Source organism: Drosophila subobscura, chromosome U, assembly GCF_008121235.1.
Source record: "Drosophila subobscura isolate 14011-0131.10 chromosome U, UCBerk_Dsub_1.0, whole genome shotgun sequence".
Classification (NCBI taxonomy): domain Eukaryota; kingdom Metazoa; phylum Arthropoda; class Insecta; order Diptera; family Drosophilidae; genus Drosophila; species Drosophila subobscura.
Window position 1 is genome coordinate 15,023,550 of NC_048534.1, and position 24,005 is coordinate 15,047,554.

At 33.8% G+C, this 24,005-nt stretch overlaps 4 protein-coding genes across 5 annotated transcripts; 2 read left to right on the top strand and 2 right to left on the bottom strand.

The window, feature by feature from the left end:
• The first annotated feature begins 275 nt into the window (after window positions 1-275).
• Window positions 276-5,294, top strand: LOC117901559 (protein apterous). The gene is made up of 5 exons (XM_034812357.1): window positions 276-381; window positions 2,006-2,313; window positions 3,988-4,141; window positions 4,767-4,958; window positions 5,060-5,294. Exons 2-5 carry the CDS (start codon window positions 2,067-2,069, stop codon window positions 5,190-5,192), a joined length of 726 nt encoding a protein of 241 aa, XP_034668248.1. The 5' UTR covers window positions 276-381; window positions 2,006-2,066; the 3' UTR covers window positions 5,193-5,294.
• A 1,292-nt stretch (window positions 5,295-6,586) lies between these two features.
• Window positions 6,587-10,006, bottom strand: LOC117901558 (ionotropic receptor 75a). Its single transcript, XM_034812356.1, has 6 exons — window positions 9,702-10,006; window positions 8,982-9,478; window positions 7,339-8,151; window positions 6,966-7,252; window positions 6,768-6,907; window positions 6,587-6,713 (listed from the first exon to the last, which is right to left on the bottom strand). The coding sequence occupies exons 1-6, from the start codon at window positions 9,838-9,840 to the stop codon at window positions 6,595-6,597; spliced, it is 1,995 nt and encodes a 664-aa protein (XP_034668247.1). The 5' UTR covers window positions 9,841-10,006; the 3' UTR covers window positions 6,587-6,594.
• Window positions 10,007-10,455: 449 nt separating this feature from the next.
• LOC117900543 (NPC intracellular cholesterol transporter 1) lies at window positions 10,456-17,918 on the bottom strand. 2 transcript variants are annotated; one of them, XM_034810941.1, is made up of 12 exons: window positions 17,770-17,917; window positions 16,587-16,706; window positions 15,683-15,853; window positions 15,334-15,490; window positions 15,141-15,217; window positions 14,773-14,991; window positions 14,391-14,583; window positions 13,962-14,281; window positions 13,457-13,747; window positions 11,775-13,164; window positions 10,843-11,709; window positions 10,456-10,722 (listed from the first exon to the last, which is right to left on the bottom strand). In XM_034810941.1, exons 2-12 carry the CDS (start codon window positions 16,677-16,679, stop codon window positions 10,640-10,642), a joined length of 3,861 nt encoding a protein of 1,286 aa, XP_034666832.1. In that variant the 5' UTR covers window positions 16,680-16,706; window positions 17,770-17,917; the 3' UTR covers window positions 10,456-10,639. The 2 variants fall into 2 exon arrangements, with proteins under 2 accessions (XP_034666832.1, XP_034666833.1); XM_034810942.1 differs by lacking the exon at window positions 10,843-11,709 and having other exon boundaries at window positions 17,770-17,918.
• A 1,126-nt stretch (window positions 17,919-19,044) lies between these two features.
• LOC117901451 lies at window positions 19,045-23,615 on the top strand. The gene is made up of 5 exons (XM_034812196.1): window positions 19,045-19,171; window positions 20,976-21,227; window positions 21,518-21,715; window positions 21,883-22,044; window positions 22,255-23,615. The coding sequence occupies exons 2-5, from the start codon at window positions 20,982-20,984 to the stop codon at window positions 23,515-23,517; spliced, it is 1,869 nt and encodes a 622-aa protein (XP_034668087.1). The 5' UTR covers window positions 19,045-19,171; window positions 20,976-20,981; the 3' UTR covers window positions 23,518-23,615.
• The last annotated feature ends 390 nt before the right edge of the window (window positions 23,616-24,005 follow it).

The following is a 24,005-nucleotide window of genomic DNA, read 5'->3' on the forward strand; positions in this document are numbered from 1 at the left end:
TCAGATATCCGATCCAAAATCTCCCTCTCGTCAATGTTGGCCTTATCTTCTTTATTAATTTCCAGGAAAATGATTATATTGTGTAACGCACTCAATACCTATTTTCAATTATTAATAAACATTTTATTTCTGCAAATAAGCTTTCCAAATAAGCCTAAATTGTAAGCAGCTGATTTTCAATGATTGTGGATGGTGGCAGTGTAAACCAGTGTTTCACAATATTCCAACCGCTACACCGGGATATCCACAGTGTGCAGAGACTATAAGGCACTGTCTCAAATGTACCCATATCGATAGTATCGATGCCTTGCATCGCTAATGTAGGTTGCATTTTTAACCAAAACAAAATTTTAAACGTTTAGAAATTGATTTAATAAAAATGTGAGTTAAACTTAATCTAAAGCTTTTATTTGCGATTGCGTTTTTGTAGTTACCCTCTTATAAACTTACAAACATTTATCAATTTGTGTTACATTTAACATCTTAAAATTGTCTAACGCAGCGGTAAAATACTTACACATATCTATGCATGTATGTTTGTACATACATGCATACATACATACATACATACATACAAATGGACATATGTAAACTTAATTTCATAGTATTTTGTGTCGGACGTATACAGCGTTTGTCAAAATATAATATTTCAAATTTTAAAGATATGAATATGAATTGGGCTGTCATTATGTGATTAAAGCTTGCCTTCGATGTGTATATACTTAGGATATGAATAAATATGTAAATATCTTATTAGGAGTCGAATATAACCTATTTAAAAAAATACAAATTAACTCATACTACATGCAGTTTTAACATTTTACATGTAAACCTTTTAATTTCAAGTGATTGTGGTAGATAATAATATTAATGTATTTATTTTAATTTTAAAACATTTTTTGATGCTGATATCGAATTTAAAACATTTTTTAAATCGATTGCATTAATAGTCATCAGTCAATTGTGTACAGAAAAAACTGCTCTAGTTCCTCGAAAAAGTTCTCTGAAAGTGTTAATCATATCTGAACCAATCGTCAATTCATTTAATAAAGACGAGGAGGAACGGTGTGAGTTGCGTTCAAAGGAGACTCTACTTTTATACCTGGTACTCAGTCAGTACATAACTATGTGTTTTTCATGTACCTTATAATTTTTTCGAATTTTACATCTTTTTCTACATCTGACATCTACATCTACATCACTTCTCACCCCAACACGCTCTTTTAGCTCTCCCTCTCCGCCAGAGCCGCACACTGCTCGAGGCAGAGTGTGCGAGCGAGAGAGAATGGGCAAGAATAAACAAAGTTGCTGGGGGTAGCTAAAGAAAATTAAATTCTTCTGGCTATAATAATGATCCAATCTGACCCTAATTCGGGAATCGTTTCACGTGTCTTCAAAGTTGTGGATCTAACAGATCGTTCTTGGTGCTTGTAACAAACTTTATTCAGTGTGATATCAGATCAGTCTGCAATCGGAAAGGTTTCCTTCTGTGCTTTACATATGTACATCCATTTCCGAGCACAAATATAATACTTATATAACTTGTACTTTCAGTATCAATATCCAAGTCGAGATGGCTGTGTCTGTCTGTTCGTTCGTCTGTCCGTTCTCAGAGACTATAAGAGCCACAGTCACAAAATGTTTGTGTTAAGACTCATGTGATATCACTGAATCACCATAACCATTCCATCCTGCCCTGCGTGGGTTCCGACAGCCCTTCCGAATTGGGATTTCCAATTGGGTTATGTAATTGGAAAATTGTTGCGATCAGATAATTATTACAGTCAGAATGCGGTAAACGAGGTCCAGGCGTGAACGACTTGCCTTTCTGTCTGGATCTCGGTATTTTCCCCGTCAAGTTAGGATTAGCCTTTAACTGCGTTCAAACCGGCAGGCACCACCTCTAATCTATGCCTTTTACTAAGTTTCCCGATGGATAGGTAATACTATTTATATAGACAGCATTTATTTAATAAATATATTTTTTTTTCTTACATATTTGCAGGTTAAAACTTTAAAGAGGACGTATGACCCTAGCAATATAAGTCAAAAAAGTACTTTTTGCAATGAATGCATCGTTCCATTCATTTAGAGATTTACTAGTGGCACATCCCCAAGATTCCTCAAGTCCGGAAAGTTTCGCTCCCGTAGTTATTGGTTATAGAAATACTGCCAACAATAAGGATATTGTCGAGACCAGCTCAAATATTTCTTCGTCTCATTTATCGTTCATGGACGAATCTTCAAACGATTTTAATAATCATCAGTTAATTCATCCTAACTCTCTAATTAAAGTGTGTGGTGGTTGTGGAGGTAAGATATTAAATTAATCAAATAAGTTGAGCTTTAATTTGTTCGGATAGACACAATCTTTAAGCTTTGTTCCTTAATTTATTCTTTAAACTGGACTTTTCATTATCTTCTCATAGTAAATCGTTAAAATATGGTTTCAAATTACTATATGTGGAGGTAAGATCTTTAATTTGTCCGAACAGACAAAAACTTTAAACTTTGTTTCTTAATATCTTCTTTAAACTGGACTCTTCATAGTAAATCGTTTAAATATAGTTTCAGATTACTTACGTGTTTTCGTAAACAAGGTTGAAGATATATCAGTTTCCAAATGTTGTATAGAATATATTAATACTTATAATTATAATACTTTTAACAAGCTATAATATAATTATTTTATAAAAACACTGCGTAGTGATTTAGTACGAGGTGAAAACTATTTTGTGAATCCACTCCATTGGCGAGTTCACGTTCGAGGTTATCACGATTTATATTAGAATGGCGAATATTTGCAATAACTTTTGCACTTCGTTTCAAATTGGCCATTTTTCTTTAATATTAAATATTAAATTGCATTTTACCCATTTGCCGCTGTGTTGTAAACTATTTCTCTTGCTCCGTCCATTCTCTTGAACATACGAATGGTCCTTAAAAAATGGTGCAGCTAGATCTGTGCCTTTGAGAAGACTGTTAAATAGTTCTGGTGCACAGTGGTTGGGCTTGTATAAAGCTAGTTGATGATATTTTTGTAAATTAATAAGAAAAACAAATAAAGGCAATTATAGATTTGATTGATTTTATTCTTTCTTTCTAAAAAGTTGTATACAGGTATTAAAAGAGGTTTTCTTTTTGTAGATGGTAATTTTGTTTGCGCAGCAATAAAAGGAATCTGAGCTTAGGAGAAATCTGTTTATCAAATACCTAGTTGTAATAATACCTGACATCTTGTGTGTGCGCTGCCTTCTGAAAATTTTAATGACTGCCACCTCTTAGGACAACTCTCCTACTGTGTAATAGATTACCTCAGAAGCATGAACTAAAACTTTGTGAACTGAGGTTAGGAGAGTACCAAGGGAACAAATCTATTAATTCCTTGGAGGTGTCAAGTGCATACTTTCCAAATTTGTACATATTATATTATCATGCAATATAGGCGCAGAAATATTAAGCTCCTGATTATAATATTTGCATTTAGTCCAGCGGCCAATTTGGTTTTTTTGAAATGCTCTTGCAGAATTGCCGTAATTTGAAGTGCCACTTCCTCCTCTTCTAGGATCGACAATCTGTGATCTTCACAATTTTGAAAAACGCAGTTCTGTAGAGAATGGGCATGTCTATCAGATCCCTGAATTAAGGGCAAATTGGATGCCACAATTAACAAATTCACTTACAGTGGCTAAACCCAATCGTCCATCATTTCGTTTATTGCTTGTTTCTTCTTGTTCATTCTCTCTTTAGCTCGCACACTCTGCCTCGTGCAGTGTGCAGAAGTATTAACAATTTAAAATATAAATTTCGCATACGAATCGCCCAAGTATCGATGGGTTTCCTGTTTCCATTTATACAAATACAAATAGAGCTGTGTTCGTAGCTAATTATGTCTATAAAACTCTATATGTGTAAAAAATATTCTAATTATTTAATAAGATATCACACAATTATACTAATGCTTGGTTTTTTTTTGTTTATTTATAGATAAAATAAGTGATAGATATCTATTATATGCGCTAGACAGATATTGGCACAATGGTTGCCTGAAATGTCATTGCTGTGGAGCCATGTTAGCCGAGGTCGGTTCCAGCTGTTTTACACGAAGAGGTTTGATACTCTGTAAAAAAGACTATTCCAGGTAACACAATCATTAGTAACAAAATAAAACATATTTTCTTGTTTTTGTTACAGGTATTCTTCTTTTTTTTTGCGCATTAAATGAAAATTGTATATCAGTTATCTATCGTCTTATACAGAATCGGATAGTGAAGGATAAATACATATGTGTGTTTCATCCACAATTTAAAGAAAAAACCTAAGACGCAGTATCATACAGAATTAAGCAATCTGCCAGATTGCCAAGTCTGTTCAAGATTATTATAACTTATAACTGCGGCACACCATTCCAATCGGTCACTCACTTGTCACATATCATTAAAATTATTAAATGAAAACAGAGACCCTAAAATTAACATACTTCTTGACCTTGCGAGGGCCGTTGATCGAGGATATCCAGAGTGTCGATTACCATTGATTTTTTCGAGACCTTTGTAAAGGTTAAACTTAGCGCCCGTGATCAGAGCATTAGTATTAGATTAGCTTTTTATAGCAGCATCAAGTAGCCACTAGCATCTACATAGCTGCAAAGGGACAATCTTCTGCAATCATTGGAAAAGAATTGCTATTACCGATAGTATTCGGAAATTACAACTACTACAACATCTTAAATTATATATTTTGTAAAATGTTATTTATTTTTACAGTATGTTCGGATGCTCTGGAGTATGTTCCGGATGTGGCGAAACTATTCCCCCAAGTGAATTGGTGGCAAAGGCTCTTACTGGAATAAATAATATTGACATACAAAGTCAACCAAAACAAATAATTAACTGTGTATTTCATCTAAGGTGCTTTAGTTGTGCTAAGTGTGGATCAAGTCTACGGCCTGGGGATAGGTATGTTCCTCACCGTTTATTATTTCTGCCATGAAATTATCTTAATATTGAATATGAATAATATTTGATAACACAATATACTTTTGTATTACTTTTTTTAGGTACACTATGCTAGGAGCAAGCTTGGTGTGTGAACAGGATTGGCATAAATTGCTCAAAAGCCCAGCAAATCCGAATGGTACGCTTGCACAAAGGAAAGGAAAAGTTGGAAGACCCAGAAGAGCCAAGGATTAATAAGATTAAATTTCTTGTATCAAATAAACTTTTATTTTAGAAAACAGTTAATTTTATAGATTATCTTTAAAAACTCAATTAAATCAAAATGTAATAATCCAAGTTCCCTTATCCCACTCCTTATATGGAAATATATATAATTATTTTTGTATGCAGCTCTAGATTTTAAGGTTAACTACATTGCCGACAATATTGTTTTGCGATTCTAATAAGTATTCCCAAAACGGCATAGCCATTTACATCGCGCAACCTTCAAACGTTTGGAAATGGCATAAACTATTGTCTTTATACCCGGTACTCGAGGAGTAAATAGGATAAATTAGATTTGCGGTCGGAGCTTCAACAGACGAGTCGATCTAGCTATGTTTGTTTGTCTGTTCTCAGACACTAAGTGCTAGAGTCTCACTGAATCAAGTTTGTTTTAAAATTTCGCACCACCCGTACGCCCTCAAAAAGGTACGGAAAAATCGGTGATATCCATACATACATATGTATGAATGCATATATTGATTGAGTGCCGGGTATACAATTTGTGACGCGTTCGAACGAGTTAATTTAAAATGGAAAGAAAGAACTGAGAATTGGCTCAGTCGAAAACATCAGCAACTGGTTTTAGTCGATTTGAAGCTTCTTCTTCCACAGTGTCACTTATGTACATACATATGTCCTAAGCGATATTTAGGTACCTAAAATGTTCTAGCAGGGTGCTATGAAACAGCACTACTGGCCTCTACTTGCTGACACCAAAATGGTTGATTCTTGTGGTGGTTCATTGTCACAATAGATCACCTTCGAGTCACTGGAGTATTGGTCAGCGTTCCTATAAAGGAGAAAAGGAGAACTCATAGGCAGCTGGATTTGACACTAAGATTAAATCAAATTTCTAAAAAGGGAATCTAGCAAGTTCTTTTTTCATTTAAATAATTGATTTTTAATGCTGTTGTTTATAATTTATTTATTTATAATGGATTTCTATACTTTCTATGACGCAGACTTAAAAAAGGTTTTAACAGTGGTGCACTCTTGTAGTGAATGTAGGTATATACTTATGTACATCAATGTATGAATGTGTTTCGCCGGTTTCCTCCGCACCGTTGCCTCACCCAGTCGCCGATCAAGGATTTCTGCATCAGCGTCAGGTGGGAACTTGAGTATGGGAGCTCAGCCGCTGACCGCTGAAACTACGTCGTCAGCGTTTTTCGGCCAACCGTCGGCTGTCAGTTGTTAACTGACATATTATATGTACAGATACAAACGAGTATAACAATACTTTTTATTTAAATCTGGTATAAATTACACAAGAAACACAGATGGTTGATTTAGAGACCCCAAGTAAAAGTATTCTTGATTTTATTTGAATTAAACGATTATACATTTTTCTTAATACCATTTAAACTTGTGTTTAATTAATCTCAACATAAATAGTGGATGGAGATTTTTTGAGCTCTACATCTCTCTTTGAATGAACATATGCGAAAACTATTTCGATACTCAACATTAGGATAGAAATAATAGCTCCACCTAGAATAAAAACGTTTAAGCTGAACTAATTATACCAGCTCAGTTTGTACTTACAAATCAAAACAATGAAAGCTGCCAAGGCTCCTGATAAAGTTACTGGATAGACAGTGTATAATGCTTCACAGGTAGGCTTCTTAATTTGTCGTCGCCGAAGGATTCGTTCCACGAAGCCACTTTCCCGAGCGGAACACATGCTAAAAATGGGTATTTAAAAAGTAGAAAATGTAAATGATGCGAATGAAAAGTACTTACGCAACTCGAAAAAGCTCAGTATACTGGCTGTTTTTGTGTAAAATCCAATTCAGCAGTTCAGATTCCAGTAGGCCGGATACCTCTCGCAGATCACATATTTCACTGGCATCAAAAATTTCTGCAATCAAAGGATACGCGTCCACAACCTCACAGTGAAATGCAAAACCACCGGATTTGATGTATGGCAGAGCTTCTTCGATATGAGCAAAAACTGATAGTTCACCCGAAGATCTTGATGATGACAATTTCTTTTTTATTAGTCTGGTTAAGGCTGGGCTTTTACTTTCCTTTACAAATACATAAGTAAAATGTTATATAAATATAAAATAACATTAATTGCAGCTTCTTTAATGAAAGGCAATGAGTTACTTACTCGAAATAGAACTTTATAGTAGCCAATATCTTCAAAAGATATTGCAAGTGCACTAGATGTTATATCATCAACAGTGGCTGGACCTTTATCGGAATGGCTTAACAGTCCACCAACCACAGAAGAAGTATAATAGTTATACATTACAAGAGAAAATACAAATATTGTTATTACGACAAAACGCGATGGGTAATCTTTAGGTATAGGATCCAAGCCCTGTTGGCACAAAGCTGCAAACGTTTGCAAGACCCGTTCAGCACAACTATTTTCCATTTTCAATGGAATATTTTTCTGTGGTTCAGTATGAGCCACATTTCTAATTTTGGAATTATCAGATGGGGTGCTCAATTTACTGTTAATAATTTCGAATAGCACCCACATTATGCTAAAGATTGTTAGCGAAACAATAATCAAAATCCAAACCGCTTTGCTAAACGGAGCCAAGAAACTGCCACTTTTTTCATGACTATCTAAATCTGGAGTAAATCTATAAAGAAATGCAGATTCAAATTTCCAGCTCTGATGTATTACATCGAACTCCGCAAAACGGTTAAGTCGATTAAACGCTCCAGATGCTGCAATGTCAGCCTCGTTTCGTTCAACGATTCCTAAAAGTCCAAGGCGAAATGTAGTGTTACCTAGTCTTCCAGCCCATCCTCTTGCATTACGAAAATTAACAGTGAAATTAAAACGATCCCGTAACAGCCCTATAAGCTCGTAATGATATTTTATAAAGGCGGCCACTCCGGAATCTTTTGTAGGTCGCGAATGTATAGCTTCGATTTGTTCATTTGTAGTTACTTCCTCTTTGTCGATCTACGATAAAAAAAAGAGTAAACACAATCAAAGTATTATCATATTTCTGTAGTTTCTAATTTAATATATTAGGTTTCTGAACAAATAGTACTGTGGAACCTAATATCCGAAACAACAATTCATATCGGCTGGCAATCTGGAGAAGAGAATAACCGTAATAGCCCCTTATTGCTACATTCCAGGCTACAGTTTATAAATAGTTATGCATGAATAAACAAAAAATAAAATGCTAAATTAAATTAATTTATTTGCTATTGGTTTACTTCACCCAAAAAAATAAAATCAACTAAAAAATGCGGCTTGTCAGCTTCCAATAAGTACACGCATAGTTTTCCAGAGAGAATGTGTTCCATTTTCCATCTCGTACCTATTTTATTAAGTTTATTCTATGTATGTATGTATGTAGGTTGGCACAGTTATTTTATAACTGTTTGATCGAGAACCCTTTTGACCAATATATTTTATTCAAGTGGGGATGTGGTCACTTTTTTGCTCTAGCTCTTATGGTTTCTGAAAACTATGCGCCAATGAGCATGGATAGCATTTACAGCATTTACAGACAAAGGGGGTTGCCCCGCTCATGCAAATAAATTTCCTTCCGTCTCTCGCTCGCACTCTCTGACTCTTTCAGAACGAGCTCAATTGGTATGTTGGAGTGAGAAGTGATGTATGTAGATGTAGATGAAAGATGTAGCAAAAAAATGTAAACAGATAGATTAGATTTGATCTACTTATGTGCAAAATACACTCTTACAGTGTAGTTTACGCTACACTTTACCACTCGTAAAGCGCATTATTTTTCGTTTGAATATGTACATATGTATACTTACAACGCTCACCCCTCGTAGTGTCAGCCCATTAAATTGAGCCCGGTATTCTGTGCTTTGTAGCTTAAAGATATCTTCAAGTATATTCAGGTAAAAATGTCCATCGTAATTAGTTACTGTTGCAATTAATTGTAGTTCTAAGGCCGATTGAAGGTGACGTCCTTTGGAATGAATATCCCAGAGATAGTATTTGTTACTTGTTTTGTTAACGTAGGTTATTTGAGCGTTTGGACCAACATATTCCAGTTCCAGTGGTAGTAAATGCTCAACTTCCACTCCAACACCCCATAATAACCACTGATAGGTTTTGTTAAAGTATTTATTTAAAGAAGCATCAGCCAGAATACCAACTGCTCCATTGCATTTGGTATTTACTATAACAGAAGTTCGACCATGGCTATTTCGTGACAGTAAAAAATCTAGATAGTACCTTTGGCTCATATGTACATAGTTCACAAACTGGTCATTTTCCATTAGCGCAGAAGTAACAAGCCGCAAATCTGTGTCAGTTTGAAAATAAATAATTAATTTTAAAACAATTAGAACTGATGTATGTATATGTTCCGTAACAAATTCAAGCACATATGTTATTACAGAGTTCCAGATATAAAAACAGTAACGTAGCTTTAGAATCGTCTCACATTGTTCTTCCTCGTTAATGTTATTTTTTTCAGAGGTATGCCAAATAACTTAACTTATTCAATATATTTGTATATTTTTTACCTTTGTCTGAACAGGAAAAAATAATTACTTCATTGGTCCTAACCAATTTCACAATAAAGCTTGTTAAAACTGATATCTCCATTTGCGCCAATGCTCCACTTGCAGCGATCAGTACAACCAAAGCAATGGAGGCCCTCATTGTTTATTACTAGTGGCTAGTAAACATCCATTGCTTTTATATAGGGTTTAAAGCCACTTGATTGACAGCATAAGTGCAGGTGAAAATGAAAAATAATACAATAATGGTTGCAGTTAAACAATGATAGCACTATCTTACAAATTTTAAATTATTTTTTATAAAGTTCTAAGAATGCCGACTTGATAAACTTGATAACTATACTTATAACTACATTTTTCACACACAATTTTATATAAAGACTTACCATACTGTACATTTTTAACATTTTTATATCCAGTACTCGAAGAGTTAAGGGGTAAATATATTAGATTTGAGTGCGTAACTCACAGCAGGACACGTTTGCGATCCCATAAAGTTTTAACATTCTTGATCAGCATCAATAGTGGCGTATATATATATTAATATCTGTCTATCCCTCCGTCTGTCATTTTTTTTTGCGTAGTCCTTAAAGACTATAAGCTCTAGACCAACCAAATGTTGTGAGAAGACTCACGAGTTATCATGCTGAAGGCAAAAAAAGCAGTATCGTAGAGAATTTCCATTTCCATCATTATTATAGCCAGAATGAAGAAATTAATTTGCAGTGACTACCCCCATCCCATCCAGCAGCTATTATTTTTCTTGCAAAAGTAAATTTATTTTATATTGCATTCCACATGTATTTTCGTATATAATGTTAACTTGCTTATGGAAAAATTACATTTACACTACAAATCTATAATTATCTACATATTCGACAATATTACACCTAAACCAGTTAACATTTAAATTAGTCCATGGTTTAAGGCATGGTATACACTTATAAAATTCCAGAAAGTGCTGTATCGTGTTCAGTAAGATGTTCACTTTGACGTTTAAACCTGGCTTGATTCACCGGAGCACCTAAAAAAAGATGTATATTTAAATTAAAAATTGGTTTAGTGTCTTGAGGAAAATTCGTGTCGGGTAGTGTAATTTGTACTTAATATATGTACTTTGATATTGATTAAGGAAATAACTTACCGATATAACTCAATAAAACCGGCAAGAAGATAAGCCCATGAGCTGCTCCAATTAGAACAATTCCAAAATACATTCGAAAGTAGAAAACTTGAAAGATTTGACTTTTAGCAAACGCTAGCACTAAGATGCCTGCGAATTTGGTAAGCGTAATACCAGAAAAAATTGAACTACCCATTTTCGTTAAACTATCCGAAGCTCGATTTATTTGAGATATCTCTTTGGAAAGGGAAAAGCTGTGTACTAAGTGCGAACAAAATTCGACCGATATTCCAACCGCCATTACAAGATTAACTAATGAAACAGCGTTCAGAGATATTTTCCAATAGTACATTAAGCCTCCTAAATCAATAACAATCATGGTTATTGTAATAATAACCACTAAAGCGGAATGTATGTCGAAGCCCATTAAAATGAATGTAACTATAAATATAGAAAGAACAGAAATACCCATGCTCTTTAATGTGTCAGCCCACATGGTTAAATATTGTTCATAAAAAACATAAAATACTGAGTATGGAAAAACTTCGACATTGAGAGCTGATTCAATGGGTACACCAAAGGATATTAATCTGCCTTGCAACATTTGTGTTATATTTTTGGATATCTTTCTAGCTGACTGTAAGGATAAAAAGTAGTCTTCTGAGCTTTTAAGAATGGTATGGTAAGTCATAAAGTAGGAGGCATCGACTTGTAGCCTTTTATGATCATTGGAATATCTAATAGCTCCACTATAAGCAGCATGACCTGCTTTGGCACACGAATCGTCTGGATTATCCTTTAAAAAAAATGGCAAATACTCTCCAAAGTCATGTTCGTCTGGCCGTTGAAGAGAATTTTTGCTAATTTTGCAAGATGAACACGAAGTATCTGAAATAATAGATATTAAAATGTATAAAAAACAATTTAACAACAATTTAACTTTTATAACTTACCTTGATGAGGACAGAAATCTCCATTTTGTGGATTATATTTGCAGCACGAAGATGCTAAAGCCCAATCAAAATAATCATCAATCCAACTAGACGCAGGTCGAGCAATATAGGTTGTGTTTGACTGTCTGCTCGCTAAATAGATTTGAGTTAAAACGCTATCGTCATTGCAAAATCGACCTGAACAAACTGAATTTTGAACCAAACTGTTTGCATACGTTAAATTGCCTTTAAGCACAAAATAGACTGGGGGACCAATGTTAAGATGCTTATTCAATGATTTAAAATAATGTAGAACAAAGCTATCTTCAGGCATAGCCAGTTCCTGATCTAGCCCAATATCAATCCGAGGTGCAATGGCAACACTAAGACATAGCCATGCAAAAAATATAATCATTACAAGAACTCTAACAACCTTTTTCATTAGAAATGGAACATAGACGCTTTTAAAAAATTTATACAAAAGCCCTTCGCTGTTGTTAACAAGATCTGATTTTTTTCCTTTGACAAAACAGCATATGTCTAGACGATTTTCTTCTTTTCGCTTAGTATCCAAAGTAAATAGACTCACAAAGCAAGTAATTTGCAATATAAAATCAATTATTAAGGCGACACCAGCATATAAAGCAAATGCCTTTACAGCAGGCATATCAGATAGACCACCAAGAAAAAAACAAAAGCTTTCACTTAGAGAAGTTAGAAGCATACTTGGTCCAACACGACCCAATATTCGTCCTATTTGCTGTTCATGCAGCTCATTGGGTTTTCGATGGTCTCTCTGATGAGTTTGCACAAGGATAAATATGTTGTCGACTCCGACAGCTAATACTAAAAATGGTATCACTTCTACAATAATTAGGGTTGCTGGAATGCCTGCATATCCAAATATGCCCACAGAAGAAACTACAGAAGCTAACACAATAATAACACCACCTAAACCAAGTGTAATTTTACTATCAATAAAAGCTCTATTGAACTCTTTAACATGGCCCAGCGATATTGCAATATACATGAACATAATTAAATATGAAACTAAAATTGTTAGAATATCCGATCGAGATTCTCTATTTAACTCGTCTTCTATTGACCTCTCTGATGTAAAAGCTATATCCATGAAGTCACTCATGTTGTTTTTCTTATAGTTACTCATAAACTCAACAAAGAAAGTCTCCCACCGTAGAGCGCTTAACAAATCTGTTGTTTTCTGATGATTTCTGACTAAAAACGTCAAAATTAAAGCATTTGCTAACTCGTATTTTGTGTTTCCGGAAAGTTGTTCTCCAGGCTTTAAAAATCCACCTAAAGCAATAGCAGGATCTACAGGTCCACCATAAGGAGCTAAGCATAAATATGGATTACTTGTGCATTGATAAATTGCATCCAAATAAGTTACCTGTAAGTAAAAGAAAAAATAAATTCATTTAAATCATCAATCAAATCAGGCTTAAGATATTAAGCTTTTGGTTGTTAAATAAAAACTAATTGAAAATAGATTTTTTGTCTAAAAATATGCGTTCGAATACATTCGGTTTCTGTCAAGACTTTTCATATCCGTCTTCATTGAAGAACGCTAGTGCGCTGTCTGACTTGTAAGTTTGGTAAAATTTGTATTTTTTTGGCACAACATGTATCACGCATAAAAGAACTGGTTGCCTGGTGTATATATTCCTTCAGTATGTACTTACGTTGAACCCATTATCTTCCTCGTTGTCGTCTAGTCGACTTAAATCATCTTGAAAATATCCCCATATTGATTGAACAATGCAATTTGAGGTACTAATATCACTTTTGTCATCGGATAATGGAGCATAGCATATATCCTTTAAAAATGTTCCATTTGCATCTATATTTTTTATCTCTTCTTGCAGATTAAAAAAAACAGTAAGGAACTCCTTATGAAACACTGGGCCAAATGTAATAGGGCCGTTTGAAGTGTTGTGTACTATATTTGGTAGGTTCACAGCTTTGATTATAATCTGAAAAAGACAAGAATGCAGTCAGTATGTTTTCTCTATAATAAAATATATGTATATTCAATGAGGTGATAATGAGGGAAAGACAAGAAAAAAGGGCAGCATTGAAATTGCATTGTTTTGCTTTGAAACAAATTGTAAGCATCAGTTGTTATTTCATGGATGGTGGAAGGGGTCAGTGGTAAACGCTGTTGCACAAAAAAAGAAAATCACTTACTTGTTCTATCCTAAAGAATGGTTCGAATTTGTTGTCAAAAAAATCTCTTTCAATTCTAGACTTGGAATTTGGTGAAGCCCAAAGTTGGACTGGATCCGTTGTAATTTGTATAAACGTTACACCGTATCCTAGGATTGAAACTAGTAAAGCACCGGCAAACAAGGTAATCCACGGATAGCTGGCAAAAAATGTTCCCCACTTGGTAAATACGTTTTCCAAAAAAAGCTCTGTTTTATCGCCCAGATTTTCAAAAAAGGGCGTATGCTGTCGGAAATTCGTATCAACAGGGACGTCATTGCCGTCAATGGTCTGGTTTTCATCTAAAATTATATAAAATATAATAAAAACCATTTAATATATGCGGTAAAATATGTACGTATGTACATATGTATATGTATGTGCTTTCACTGCAACTTCTTGTTTACTTACCAATTATCGAATCTTGAGTAAATACATATGATCCCATTAGGAACGTAAAGACTCCCACAATAAAAACACACGACATAATTACGACGTAGGCATCAAATCCTGCTATTGTAAATTTCTCGGGAACTTCGGTTTTTGGTGGAGCTATCGGGCAAGACATTTCACAGTCACTGCACGAGCAAGCAGGTAATAAGCTCTAGGAAGAAATTAAAACAAATCGAATTATATTTATTGCCATTATAGCTTATTGAAATTAAGTTATATATGTTACTATTATGGCACATACAGTAAAAAAGAGTTTGATATGATTTTTAATGAAATATCAATTAATTAAATAGGTAATAAAGTAGATAGACTGGATGGATTGAGAAGTCATTTAACTTACATTTATCGCTTTGTTACAAGGCACTGTGTGTGGGTTTAAAGGCAAAGTTCCATTTATTGAAGAATTTGATTGATGCTGAACATATGTTATTTGAAATGGAACGTATATATTGTTTGCATCTCCCATGTAAGTAAACCATTTTGTAGGACTACAGCGTGATGCAGGATAAGCTCCGCACATTAGATCAAGTGCTAATTGACCAGTTTGTGGCACGGAAACCTATGAACAGTGAAATAAATAATTAAAACATTAACCACAAAGACTTTCATCTTAACGTAACACACATATATTTAAAGTTTTCAACATCTCCAACAAATTTCGATTTACTTTTGAAAATACAATAATATGAGCTCGTGCTTTTAACATACCTGGGAGCATGATTTATAAGTTTTGTTTATATATTCTGCCGTAATGTGTAAGTCCAACGAACTGACATAGGGTAAACCTAAAATTAAATTTATAAATTTAATTAAAATAGACGAAGAAACAAATAAAAGACAAAATCTTAAAAATATCTTAAGATATTTAAAGATATATATGTAAATGTTCTAAAGGTATTACCTTCTGTATTATTTTTCGTGGCAGCCACATGCGCAAATTGGGATTGATTTGCAGAGCAAGTGAACTCGCAAATGTGCCGAACTAAGTTAGACATACAAGATGGGCATCGATCCAGAATTGCAGCGGCCAGTTTTACATTTTCATTTAATATTTTCACCTTAAAGACAATGCAAATATATTTAGAGGTTTTAAAATGTGTAATGCATTGTTTTTTTTTCTGGACCGATTTTTTCACTATAAAAAAAACTTCCACATTGTTTTTTCATCCAAGAGCAGCTCAGAATATGTTGCACTTTTTCTAATGCACACTTACTCATATTTATATATGTATATGCAATTTTATAATTACCTGATTAATATCGCAGCAGAATTCCGTTTGACCTTCATCAAGTAAAAAGCCGCAGCGCTCTTTTAGCAAATCTATCCCATCTTGAGGCATTGTTTTTGCACTCCCATTATATGAGCAGTATTGATTATGATTAAAGGCATCAGTATTACATACTCCGAACCACACACAGTCCTAAAATGAAACAATTATGAGAAATAAAGTACGAATGAAATTACGTCACTCAAAAAAAGAAAACAAAAAACAGAATAGAGAATTTAAAAAATTAATTGTTTTATTAAAAAAGTAAATATCCATTTTATAATGGTTGCCAAAGACTCTCAAACAAAAGACAATATAATAGTAAGATGAGTAACGCCCCAAAACTTGAACTGCCATATGCTAGCAAGGTTATTGCGAGCTTTGAATCAGTCTCAGTCGCACATATTTTAAAACGTGCAAATTGAAAACTAGAATGCTCTTGCATGTGTACTTACATTTGTACACTCACGAACCTGGAATGCTCTGCCTCACGTATGTATGTACATATGTATGTACATATGTACATACCTCTGGGCATCAATAATATTTGGACGACGCTCCCTAATCACCCAGATGACCATTACTCGCATGTGAAGTCAGCTATGAAATATATTGTGTGTTTTTATGAACATATGTATGTATGTACATACTATGTCTGGACTTTGATCTACAATGACTGCAGCATCATGTAGGCCATACAACACCAACCCGAAGCCTGTTACGCGCGAATCCCGGCAGAAGCGGAGCCCAGCCCTTCTTTCGCCCAACCGACCGAGGGGAGCTATCGCATGACGCGAGACGCGTATTGCCGGGCCGGTCGCGAACATTGCTCTGAACCTTAACCTTAAATAAAGTTTTAAATATTTTGATGGAACAGATTACTTACTTGTTTAGACAATTGAAAAAGACTAAGTAGTGTCACGATAAAGATGGTCCGGACTCCGATTGCAGTACTCCTGAGGGGAATTGAGGAACACATCCTTTATATTAAATTCAAATCGCATATCTGTAAATAAAATAGCCAATGATGATCTATTTTTTATTAATTTACCTATAATCTATCAGGAACAGTCGGTTTGTGTTAGTGTTTGCAATGAAAATTACGCACGAAAATTGTATTTGCACGAAAACAATGTTTTAAAGGTTCAATTCATTGAACCAAACATATTAATTACATGTAATATGTCACGAGAAAACCACAAAAATTGTAACAACCAGGAAATTTATATGGAAATCAATAAGATAATGAAAGTATTATATTGCGCTACTGAAGTAAAATAGATTTCTGTATCAAACAAAGCTCAACAGAATATAAATTTAATATTTACTAAGCACAATGTAACAAACCAATGTCACAAACAGACAAATAAAAATATATTAGCACAATTTTCCTATTTGTCTTACATAAATATTGCAAAGTACATACCAACAAAACATACTGTAATCAAATATCGGAAACCGAAAGCAATTAATAGGAGAAACAGTTAAAATTAAACAACCAATGCCACAATTACACCCAAACATTGACACTTGAGGACAAGCCAAAGTCTAAAAGGTGGGGGTGTAACAAATCCGGCAGACAAATAAAATGTTCACAAACATGTTAACATCCAGCCACTCAATATGAGTGTTTATTTTAATGAATTAAAGAATGCATATATTATGCATATATATGTACATATGTTTATCCGATGGCGCACAATGGATTTTTGTTTTTGAAAGCAGTACATGCAAATATGTACTTGCATACACATTATATACAGACACAAATGACACACCATTAACATATACTTACATATGCACATATGTAAACAAATAAAAGCAGGTTTATGCGAAAAATAACTGTTAGAAATATTTATTTTACTATGTGCATTTATTTATACAAAGGTATGTGCATATCTTTACATTAAGATAAGGAACTTTTTAGACAATAACATTAAATGCACAACAAATGTGTGTAATCGTATTTGTAATGCAATCGAAGTGCAATGTGTGTATGTACATATGTATGTACATATCTATGAAAAAATACTTTCTATTGAACACAATTCAATTCGAGATTTACTGACCCTTGTTTTGAAAGTGAAATTCACCGATGTACAGTGAAAAATATTATTTAAAACAAGCACCTTCCATCTTATTTCACTTGATAAACTGATCGAATATATGCACTCGATAAAATGTAATCATTCTCTAGTGACAAATTTGGTTGTATCAATGAAGAACTTTCACTGTCTGTTAATCATTTACATCTATACATAAACATATACTATGTATGTTTATATGTACATAGACTTTTGTATTTCCTTTTGCTTCATAGACAATCATTAAAATTGGGAAAATTAGGTTTGACTGTTCAATCAGTGCACATCGAAATAATTAATGTAGTTTCCAGCTGAATTTATATAAAATAACAATGTTTATTTACTCAGCCGTAAATATTGGGTGCATTTTTATTTTATTTCAAAATCCGGTCAAAATAAGATCGCTTTTACAATACACATTGTGAACAAATGCCCGAAACTTTAGGTAAGAGACTGAAATAGGGTGAAGTTCCTATGCTTGATTGACAGGATCGTGACTGGATAATACAACTAAAACTGCATCTCACTATATTTGCCATATCTTTAGCGTATGTTGGCAAGCTTCTTCGGACTTAAATATCAAAGATCATTATTCTACATAACATTAAAGCAACCAAATTTTGCCAATTTAATGACCATATCCATCAGTATCGCGATTTAGGATCAGATCGTATCATTATTATAGCCAAAAAGAACAAATTGATTAGCCCCAAAATCCCCAGAGCGGTATCTGCTTGCTCTTGCACGCACACTCTGCGTTCAGTGCTAAATTCGAAAAAAAACGTTTTGACATGCAACATCTTGGTATTTTATGGTCTTTGATAGCTGTTATAATAGTATTCACGAGTTTGAGCGTGTCTAACAACGTTCCTCTTCTTTTTACATGCAAATATCATAACAAAAAACGCGCAGAGGCTTCGCTCGCTAATACTTTTGTAAGGAGAAAAAGTTACAGGTGTTCTTTGTCTTAACGTTTGTTTAAATAATTTAAAACCTGTACCATTGGTAAACTATTAAAAATTTTTAATTCGAAAAGTAAGGACATTTTACGGCACACCAAATTTTAAGCATCAGTTGTTTGTTTCATGGATTGTAGATGGGGCCAAGGGAACCTTTCACGTCTATAATAAATTCCAGCGCTCCCTCGGGTAAAGATTAGTGTGCAGAAGCTATAATTGACTGCCCATATTTTTTAATTTGTTCGTTTTCTACATTCCAAAATATAGGTTTATTTGCGAACTAGTCTAGTTCTTGATTACCGATAAATTAGACTTCGATAAAAAATAATGAATTAATATTTTCCAAAAAGAGAATTTTACCACATTGTTATCATATTTTTGATTGTGGTTTGTGGTTGTTTCGCGACGGGTTAAGCTCCATATTTTAGGTGGGTATAGCTAGTACTGTAATTTAAATAAGAACAGTACCTACTTCTTTATTTCTTTGATATTTTTTTATTCCGTTAGATCTGCATTTGATTGCTTGGAATACATAAAATAGCTATATGTGTATGTATGTATGTATGTTTACAAAAACTTTTACATATGTACACATCTGTGTATGACAATCTCAGATATACCAAGCCACAGGGAGCAGGTTTAAAGCTGCTTTGAGTTTATTAAGCTGCCAGCTGTATAATATCACAGACTATACAATAGCAAGATGTTGCATGAGTGACCAAAAAATTGTTCTATGGCGGAGTGTGATGTTACGCCCCGTAAACAGAGGGAGCGCGCGGGGTCTCAATTCTCTTTTCGCCTGCGCGAAGGGATCGTCGTTTGTGAAGGCATTGACGGCAGGCAAAAGTCTCGACTCTCAGGCCTCAGGCCCGTCGCACAGTGGGCAATTTAAAGCTTGCCAAATTAATAAGTGAATGACAGTTCAATGGAGTTTTTGCAAACTGAAATTATCTTGAAAATTCGATATTTTTAAGATCTGGAAATCGCTCTATTAGATGCGTTTATTTATTGTATCCAGAGCGATCATAACGCTTAGTAGAATTTCAGAAACGAAGGATAGCAAGAAAAAATTGAGGTACTATCCCCTCGCTACCGTACCATAAAGCGTTAAACGAATTATGAAAAAGCATTTGCTCCTCATGCAATACCTTTGTATAGTCTGTAATAATATGTTGCGTAAAAAAGGAAATGCTTTTCAAATTTTATTATATTTTTTGGTGTTAAATTTTAATAGAGAAATGGCTTTGGCATTTCTTTGGCAAAACGTTTCATCATACTTATTGTTCTGACTTTAATAAAATATTTTATACAGTATTGAGTAACTATTAGCAAATATATGTATGTATATTGTTACAACAATATTCAGAATTAAACCTATTTAATGTTGTGAAGGAAGCGTAAAATTTCCACTGTGACTTGAAAAGGGATACTTACTTAAAGTACTCTTATGCTTAAATGAACGCCAGGTCGAGAACTAAGTATGTATGTACATATCTTCTGGGGTCCGAAGTTTGTTCATTTTACATCCATAAGCTAGAAGGCAAATAAGTCCACATAATGTGCATATTTATCCCTAAACATGCTGTTAAGTTATCCCCATGACCCACGAAAAACCCCATGTCTATTCATGTTAAAATTACATTGCAAATATATGTATGCATATGTACATAGATACATCTTTATGTCATAATATACATATGTATGTATGTACATACCAGATATGATTTTAACAAAATCTATTTACAGTGACAAACAGAAAGAACTGTCAGTTTTGTGGGTGTATTAGAGTTTCCCCATTGTGATGTGGGAAAAAAAGAGAGATTTGTGCGCACTCTGCGCGAGCTAGGAGAGTCCAGTCCGCCACTGTAAATGGTTTTCTTCATTCTGACAATAATAAAAGATCCGATCTCTACGGAATTCATAACTATTGTAGATAAGAAAATATGAATGAACATTTAAATTTGATGAAACGCATAGAATTATAGATGTTTCGGTTTAATTCCGAAAAATAATTAAACCAGAATATGTGAAAATGTGGAGACATGCTCAGGGCTCCCATATTCTTGCTAATTTAAGACTCGTGGCAATCCTATGCCCACTTTTAATATACTCCTTCAAGTAATGGTATTCAATATGTGGACAATTTTTTATTATAAATATTAAATATAATTATGTCTATATTAAAGCTGTACATATTTTTCATTGACAGATTTTTTTTTTAATACCTTTCAGGCCACAATGGATGACAAGGATAAAGCTCAGCATAATATGATATCCAATTTGCCTCTCCTGTTTGCAAATGGGTACCCAACGTCGCTTGAGAAAATAACCGAATCGCAATTGGAAAGTTTTATTCCATTTATGGTACAATGCTCTTTGGGACACATAAACTTACCAAAAAAAATTGATTGCAGTGAGCCAGAATGGTGGCCGGAAAACGCACCATTTGGAATTCCGTTAAAAAAGCCGAACGATTTTGTTGGGGTAAATATTCATAGAGCAATTTGTATAAGCAGTAAACCAAATGAATTGACCGTATATACTTATATGTACATGGTCAACACCAATAGCCGAATCGATATACCGTCTGTTCGTTTCAAACTTTCGCACCGCCCCCACAAATTAAATTCTGATTTTCACTACTAACTCTTCTAGTAAGATAACTTCTAGTAAATAGAAGTATTAATACTGTCACACATACTTTTGTCTACTGTTTTATGTTTTTATATTATTTAATTCTCAATTAATTATATAATTTTAATTATATATTATAGAGCTGGATGGAAAAAATGAAAGAAATTGTAGTTATTTGCTATCAATTTCACAAAAGCCTATTTTTATTACGGTTCTGTAATGATTTGGCTGCGTATGAACATGCAAGCTTACGGTTTATAAACAATTATAATTCAACAACATCGCTCTATGATAGAAGAAACAACAAATTGTTGGTGACATTTAGAAATGAAAACATGGTGAGTAAATTTATTTGTGGTTTTCTTATTAATTTTGAATCTACTTCCTTGTGTTTAAGGTTTTAATAATAACTTTTATTCCAGAAGTTGTGCAAGTTCTTCGACATTTTTTTTAGATCAAGCATGTTCAATTAAACTAATTGAATTTATTATTTAATCTATTACAGTCATATGACAGACAGCAAAAAAATAGAAAATGTCTGTTACTTCAAAAAAATATGAATACATCAATTGATAATTTACAACATATGATGGTTGAACCACCACCTTTTGATATATATCTTTGCGACAATTGTGATGCCGAACTATATTCGAAACAAGCTATATTGGTAAGTTTTTTTGTTACTAAGTACGATATTTTGACCGTGGTACAAATTTCTACGTAATTAAAGTATTATTGTTGATTAAATGTATTTTAAAAGTAACATTATTTAAAAGACTATACATAGAAAATGTATACACTACCGATAGCTTGAAGAGGAACAACGTTTATAAATATAGATAATAATAATAAACTCTGCACATTTTACTCATTGCAGGAACACGAAAATATTTGCTGCATGGAGGATGATGTAATAGTTTGCGACTCCCCGGAGCCTGAAATAAAACATGAAGGAAAAAATGAAAACAACGAATTGCGAAATGCGTTTCTTTTGAACTTTAATCTTCAATCAAAATTTTCGGAATCTCGTTTTTCGAATGATTTACAAAAAACATACCTATTTTGTGAAGAAACAACCATGGACTCAACGGGGAGAAATAGACGGCTACCATCGCGAAGGAATCGAAACGTACACTCATTTAATAGGTGTTCGTTTATCCCAATATCATCTCCCGCAGGACAGAAACTTTTAAAGTCCACAAAACAAACAGTTTCTGTGGAATATATGTCCGAGAGGCAGGAACGTCTTGATCGATTTTGTTACACTCCCTTAATCTTAAAGTCAAGTACTAAACAAAAATTATTCGAAAAGAAAACAAGCGCTAACCACACTCATTGTACTTTTAAAAAAACCCACGAACATAATTTGCATATATATTCATTTCCCCGCCGCCAATTTGGAAAACGAAGGGATACAACTCAAAACTTTTTGTTTCTCAATTCTCCGTTACTTAAGAAATGCCGTCCAATTTCAGTCAGATTAAAAAAGATTTCTGAACATAAACTGGGAGAACAGATGCCCAATTCAAATGCAAAACTTAACATAAGACTAACTCGCAATAATTCGCTTAACTCTAATTGGTCAATTTCACCAGCTAGCGAGGATATTGTAGACACTATTGACTTATGCTCTTCAGATGATGAGCAACAAGAGCAAACTATTGTATACCCGAAAATACTTGGCACAGACTCACTTGCTATAATATCACTTACGCCTAATAACAGACTGTCTAGTAAAAAGGCGGATGTCTTAAGCCAAAAAAAATGCCATTTGCAATCACAAACGCTAGCGGATAACTCCATCAAACCACTTCAACAATCTGTGTATATATTTTCCAATTACAAGGCTAATTCAGTTTTAAGTCGCTGCGCGGCTGATTCGAAATTAAATCCTTCATTAGTAACTTCTTTAAGTTCACCAGATACATTTCCAGATTCTCATATTCACCCAAAAGAATGTAATCAAGAGAACTGCAATTTTTCAAAGAATTTAGTAGCTGTTACAGATTGGTACGCACACTCAACTACTTCCGATAAGACGCCAATTAACCAAACAGCTGATAGTAATACATTTGAATCACTTTCGGCAACCCAACCTTACAACAGTAGTGCGCGAATAATTATTGATTTGACAACATAAAAACTGTAATCACTAAGTTATTAAAGTAAAATGTTATTTTAAAAGTACAACACAAATAATCACTGAAAAGTATTCCTCGAAGCATTAAAATTTCATCAAAAAGTGCATTTTTTGGTTGTACTATTAAATAAAAATATATTTTTTTTTATCAAAATGTGTAATTTTTACTCTGTATTGCTGTCCAGTCTAGTTCATGTTCATAATACATAATTTGGGTATGGCTGTACAGAAGAATTTACTGTTGCCATTTCTTCAAATCTAATTTTACAGGACGAAACAGGCTGGTTTCTAAATCCATTTCAAGAATACCCAGCATGGTAGACATCGCTGTGATTACATCAAATTGCCCAGTGACAGCATTCCATTCGCGGACCTTTTTAGTTTTAACCCTATTTTGCAATCAATGCAATAAAGATAAGTCATGAAAATCAGCCAATCTTGTGGAAAAGGGAATGATGATTCGAGTAAAATTACAGTTTTAAAGCTGA

Coding starts and splice junctions, on each gene's coding strand:
- LOC117901451 (XM_034812196.1), top strand. CDS start 20,982: ATGGATGACAAGGATAAAGCTCAGCATAATATGATATCCAATTTGCCT. Junction 21,716..21,882: donor CATTTAGAAATGAAAACATG/GTGAGTAAATTT, acceptor AATCTATTACAG/TCATATGACAGACAGCAAAA. Junction 22,045..22,254: donor ATTCGAAACAAGCTATATTG/GTAAGTTTTTTT, acceptor TACTCATTGCAG/GAACACGAAAATATTTGCTG.
- LOC117901558 (XM_034812356.1), bottom strand. CDS start 9,840: ATGAGGGCCTCCATTGCTTTGGTTGTACTGATCGCTGCAAGTGGAGCA. Junction 8,152..8,981: donor CACTACGAGGGGTGAGCGTT/GTAAGTATACAT, acceptor TTTTTATCGTAG/ATCGACAAAGAGGAAGTAAC. Junction 7,253..7,338: donor ACTATAAAGTTCTATTTCGA/GTAAGTAACTCA, acceptor GTATTTGTAAAG/GAAAGTAAAAGCCCAGCCTT.
- LOC117901559 (XM_034812357.1), top strand. CDS start 2,067: ATGAATGCATCGTTCCATTCATTTAGAGATTTACTAGTGGCACATCCC. Junction 2,314..3,987: donor AGTGTGTGGTGGTTGTGGAG/GTAAGATATTAA, acceptor GTTTATTTATAG/ATAAAATAAGTGATAGATAT. Junction 4,142..4,766: donor TGTAAAAAAGACTATTCCAG/GTAACACAATCA, acceptor TTATTTTTACAG/TATGTTCGGATGCTCTGGAG.
- LOC117900543 (XM_034810941.1), bottom strand. CDS start 16,679: ATGTGTTCCTCAATTCCCCTCAGGAGTACTGCAATCGGAGTCCGGACC. Junction 14,282..14,390: donor TACTCAAGATTCGATAATTG/GTAAGTAAACAA, acceptor ATATAATTTTAG/ATGAAAACCAGACCATTGAC. Junction 13,165..13,456: donor AGGAAGATAATGGGTTCAAC/GTAAGTACATAC, acceptor TTTTACTTACAG/GTAACTTATTTGGATGCAAT.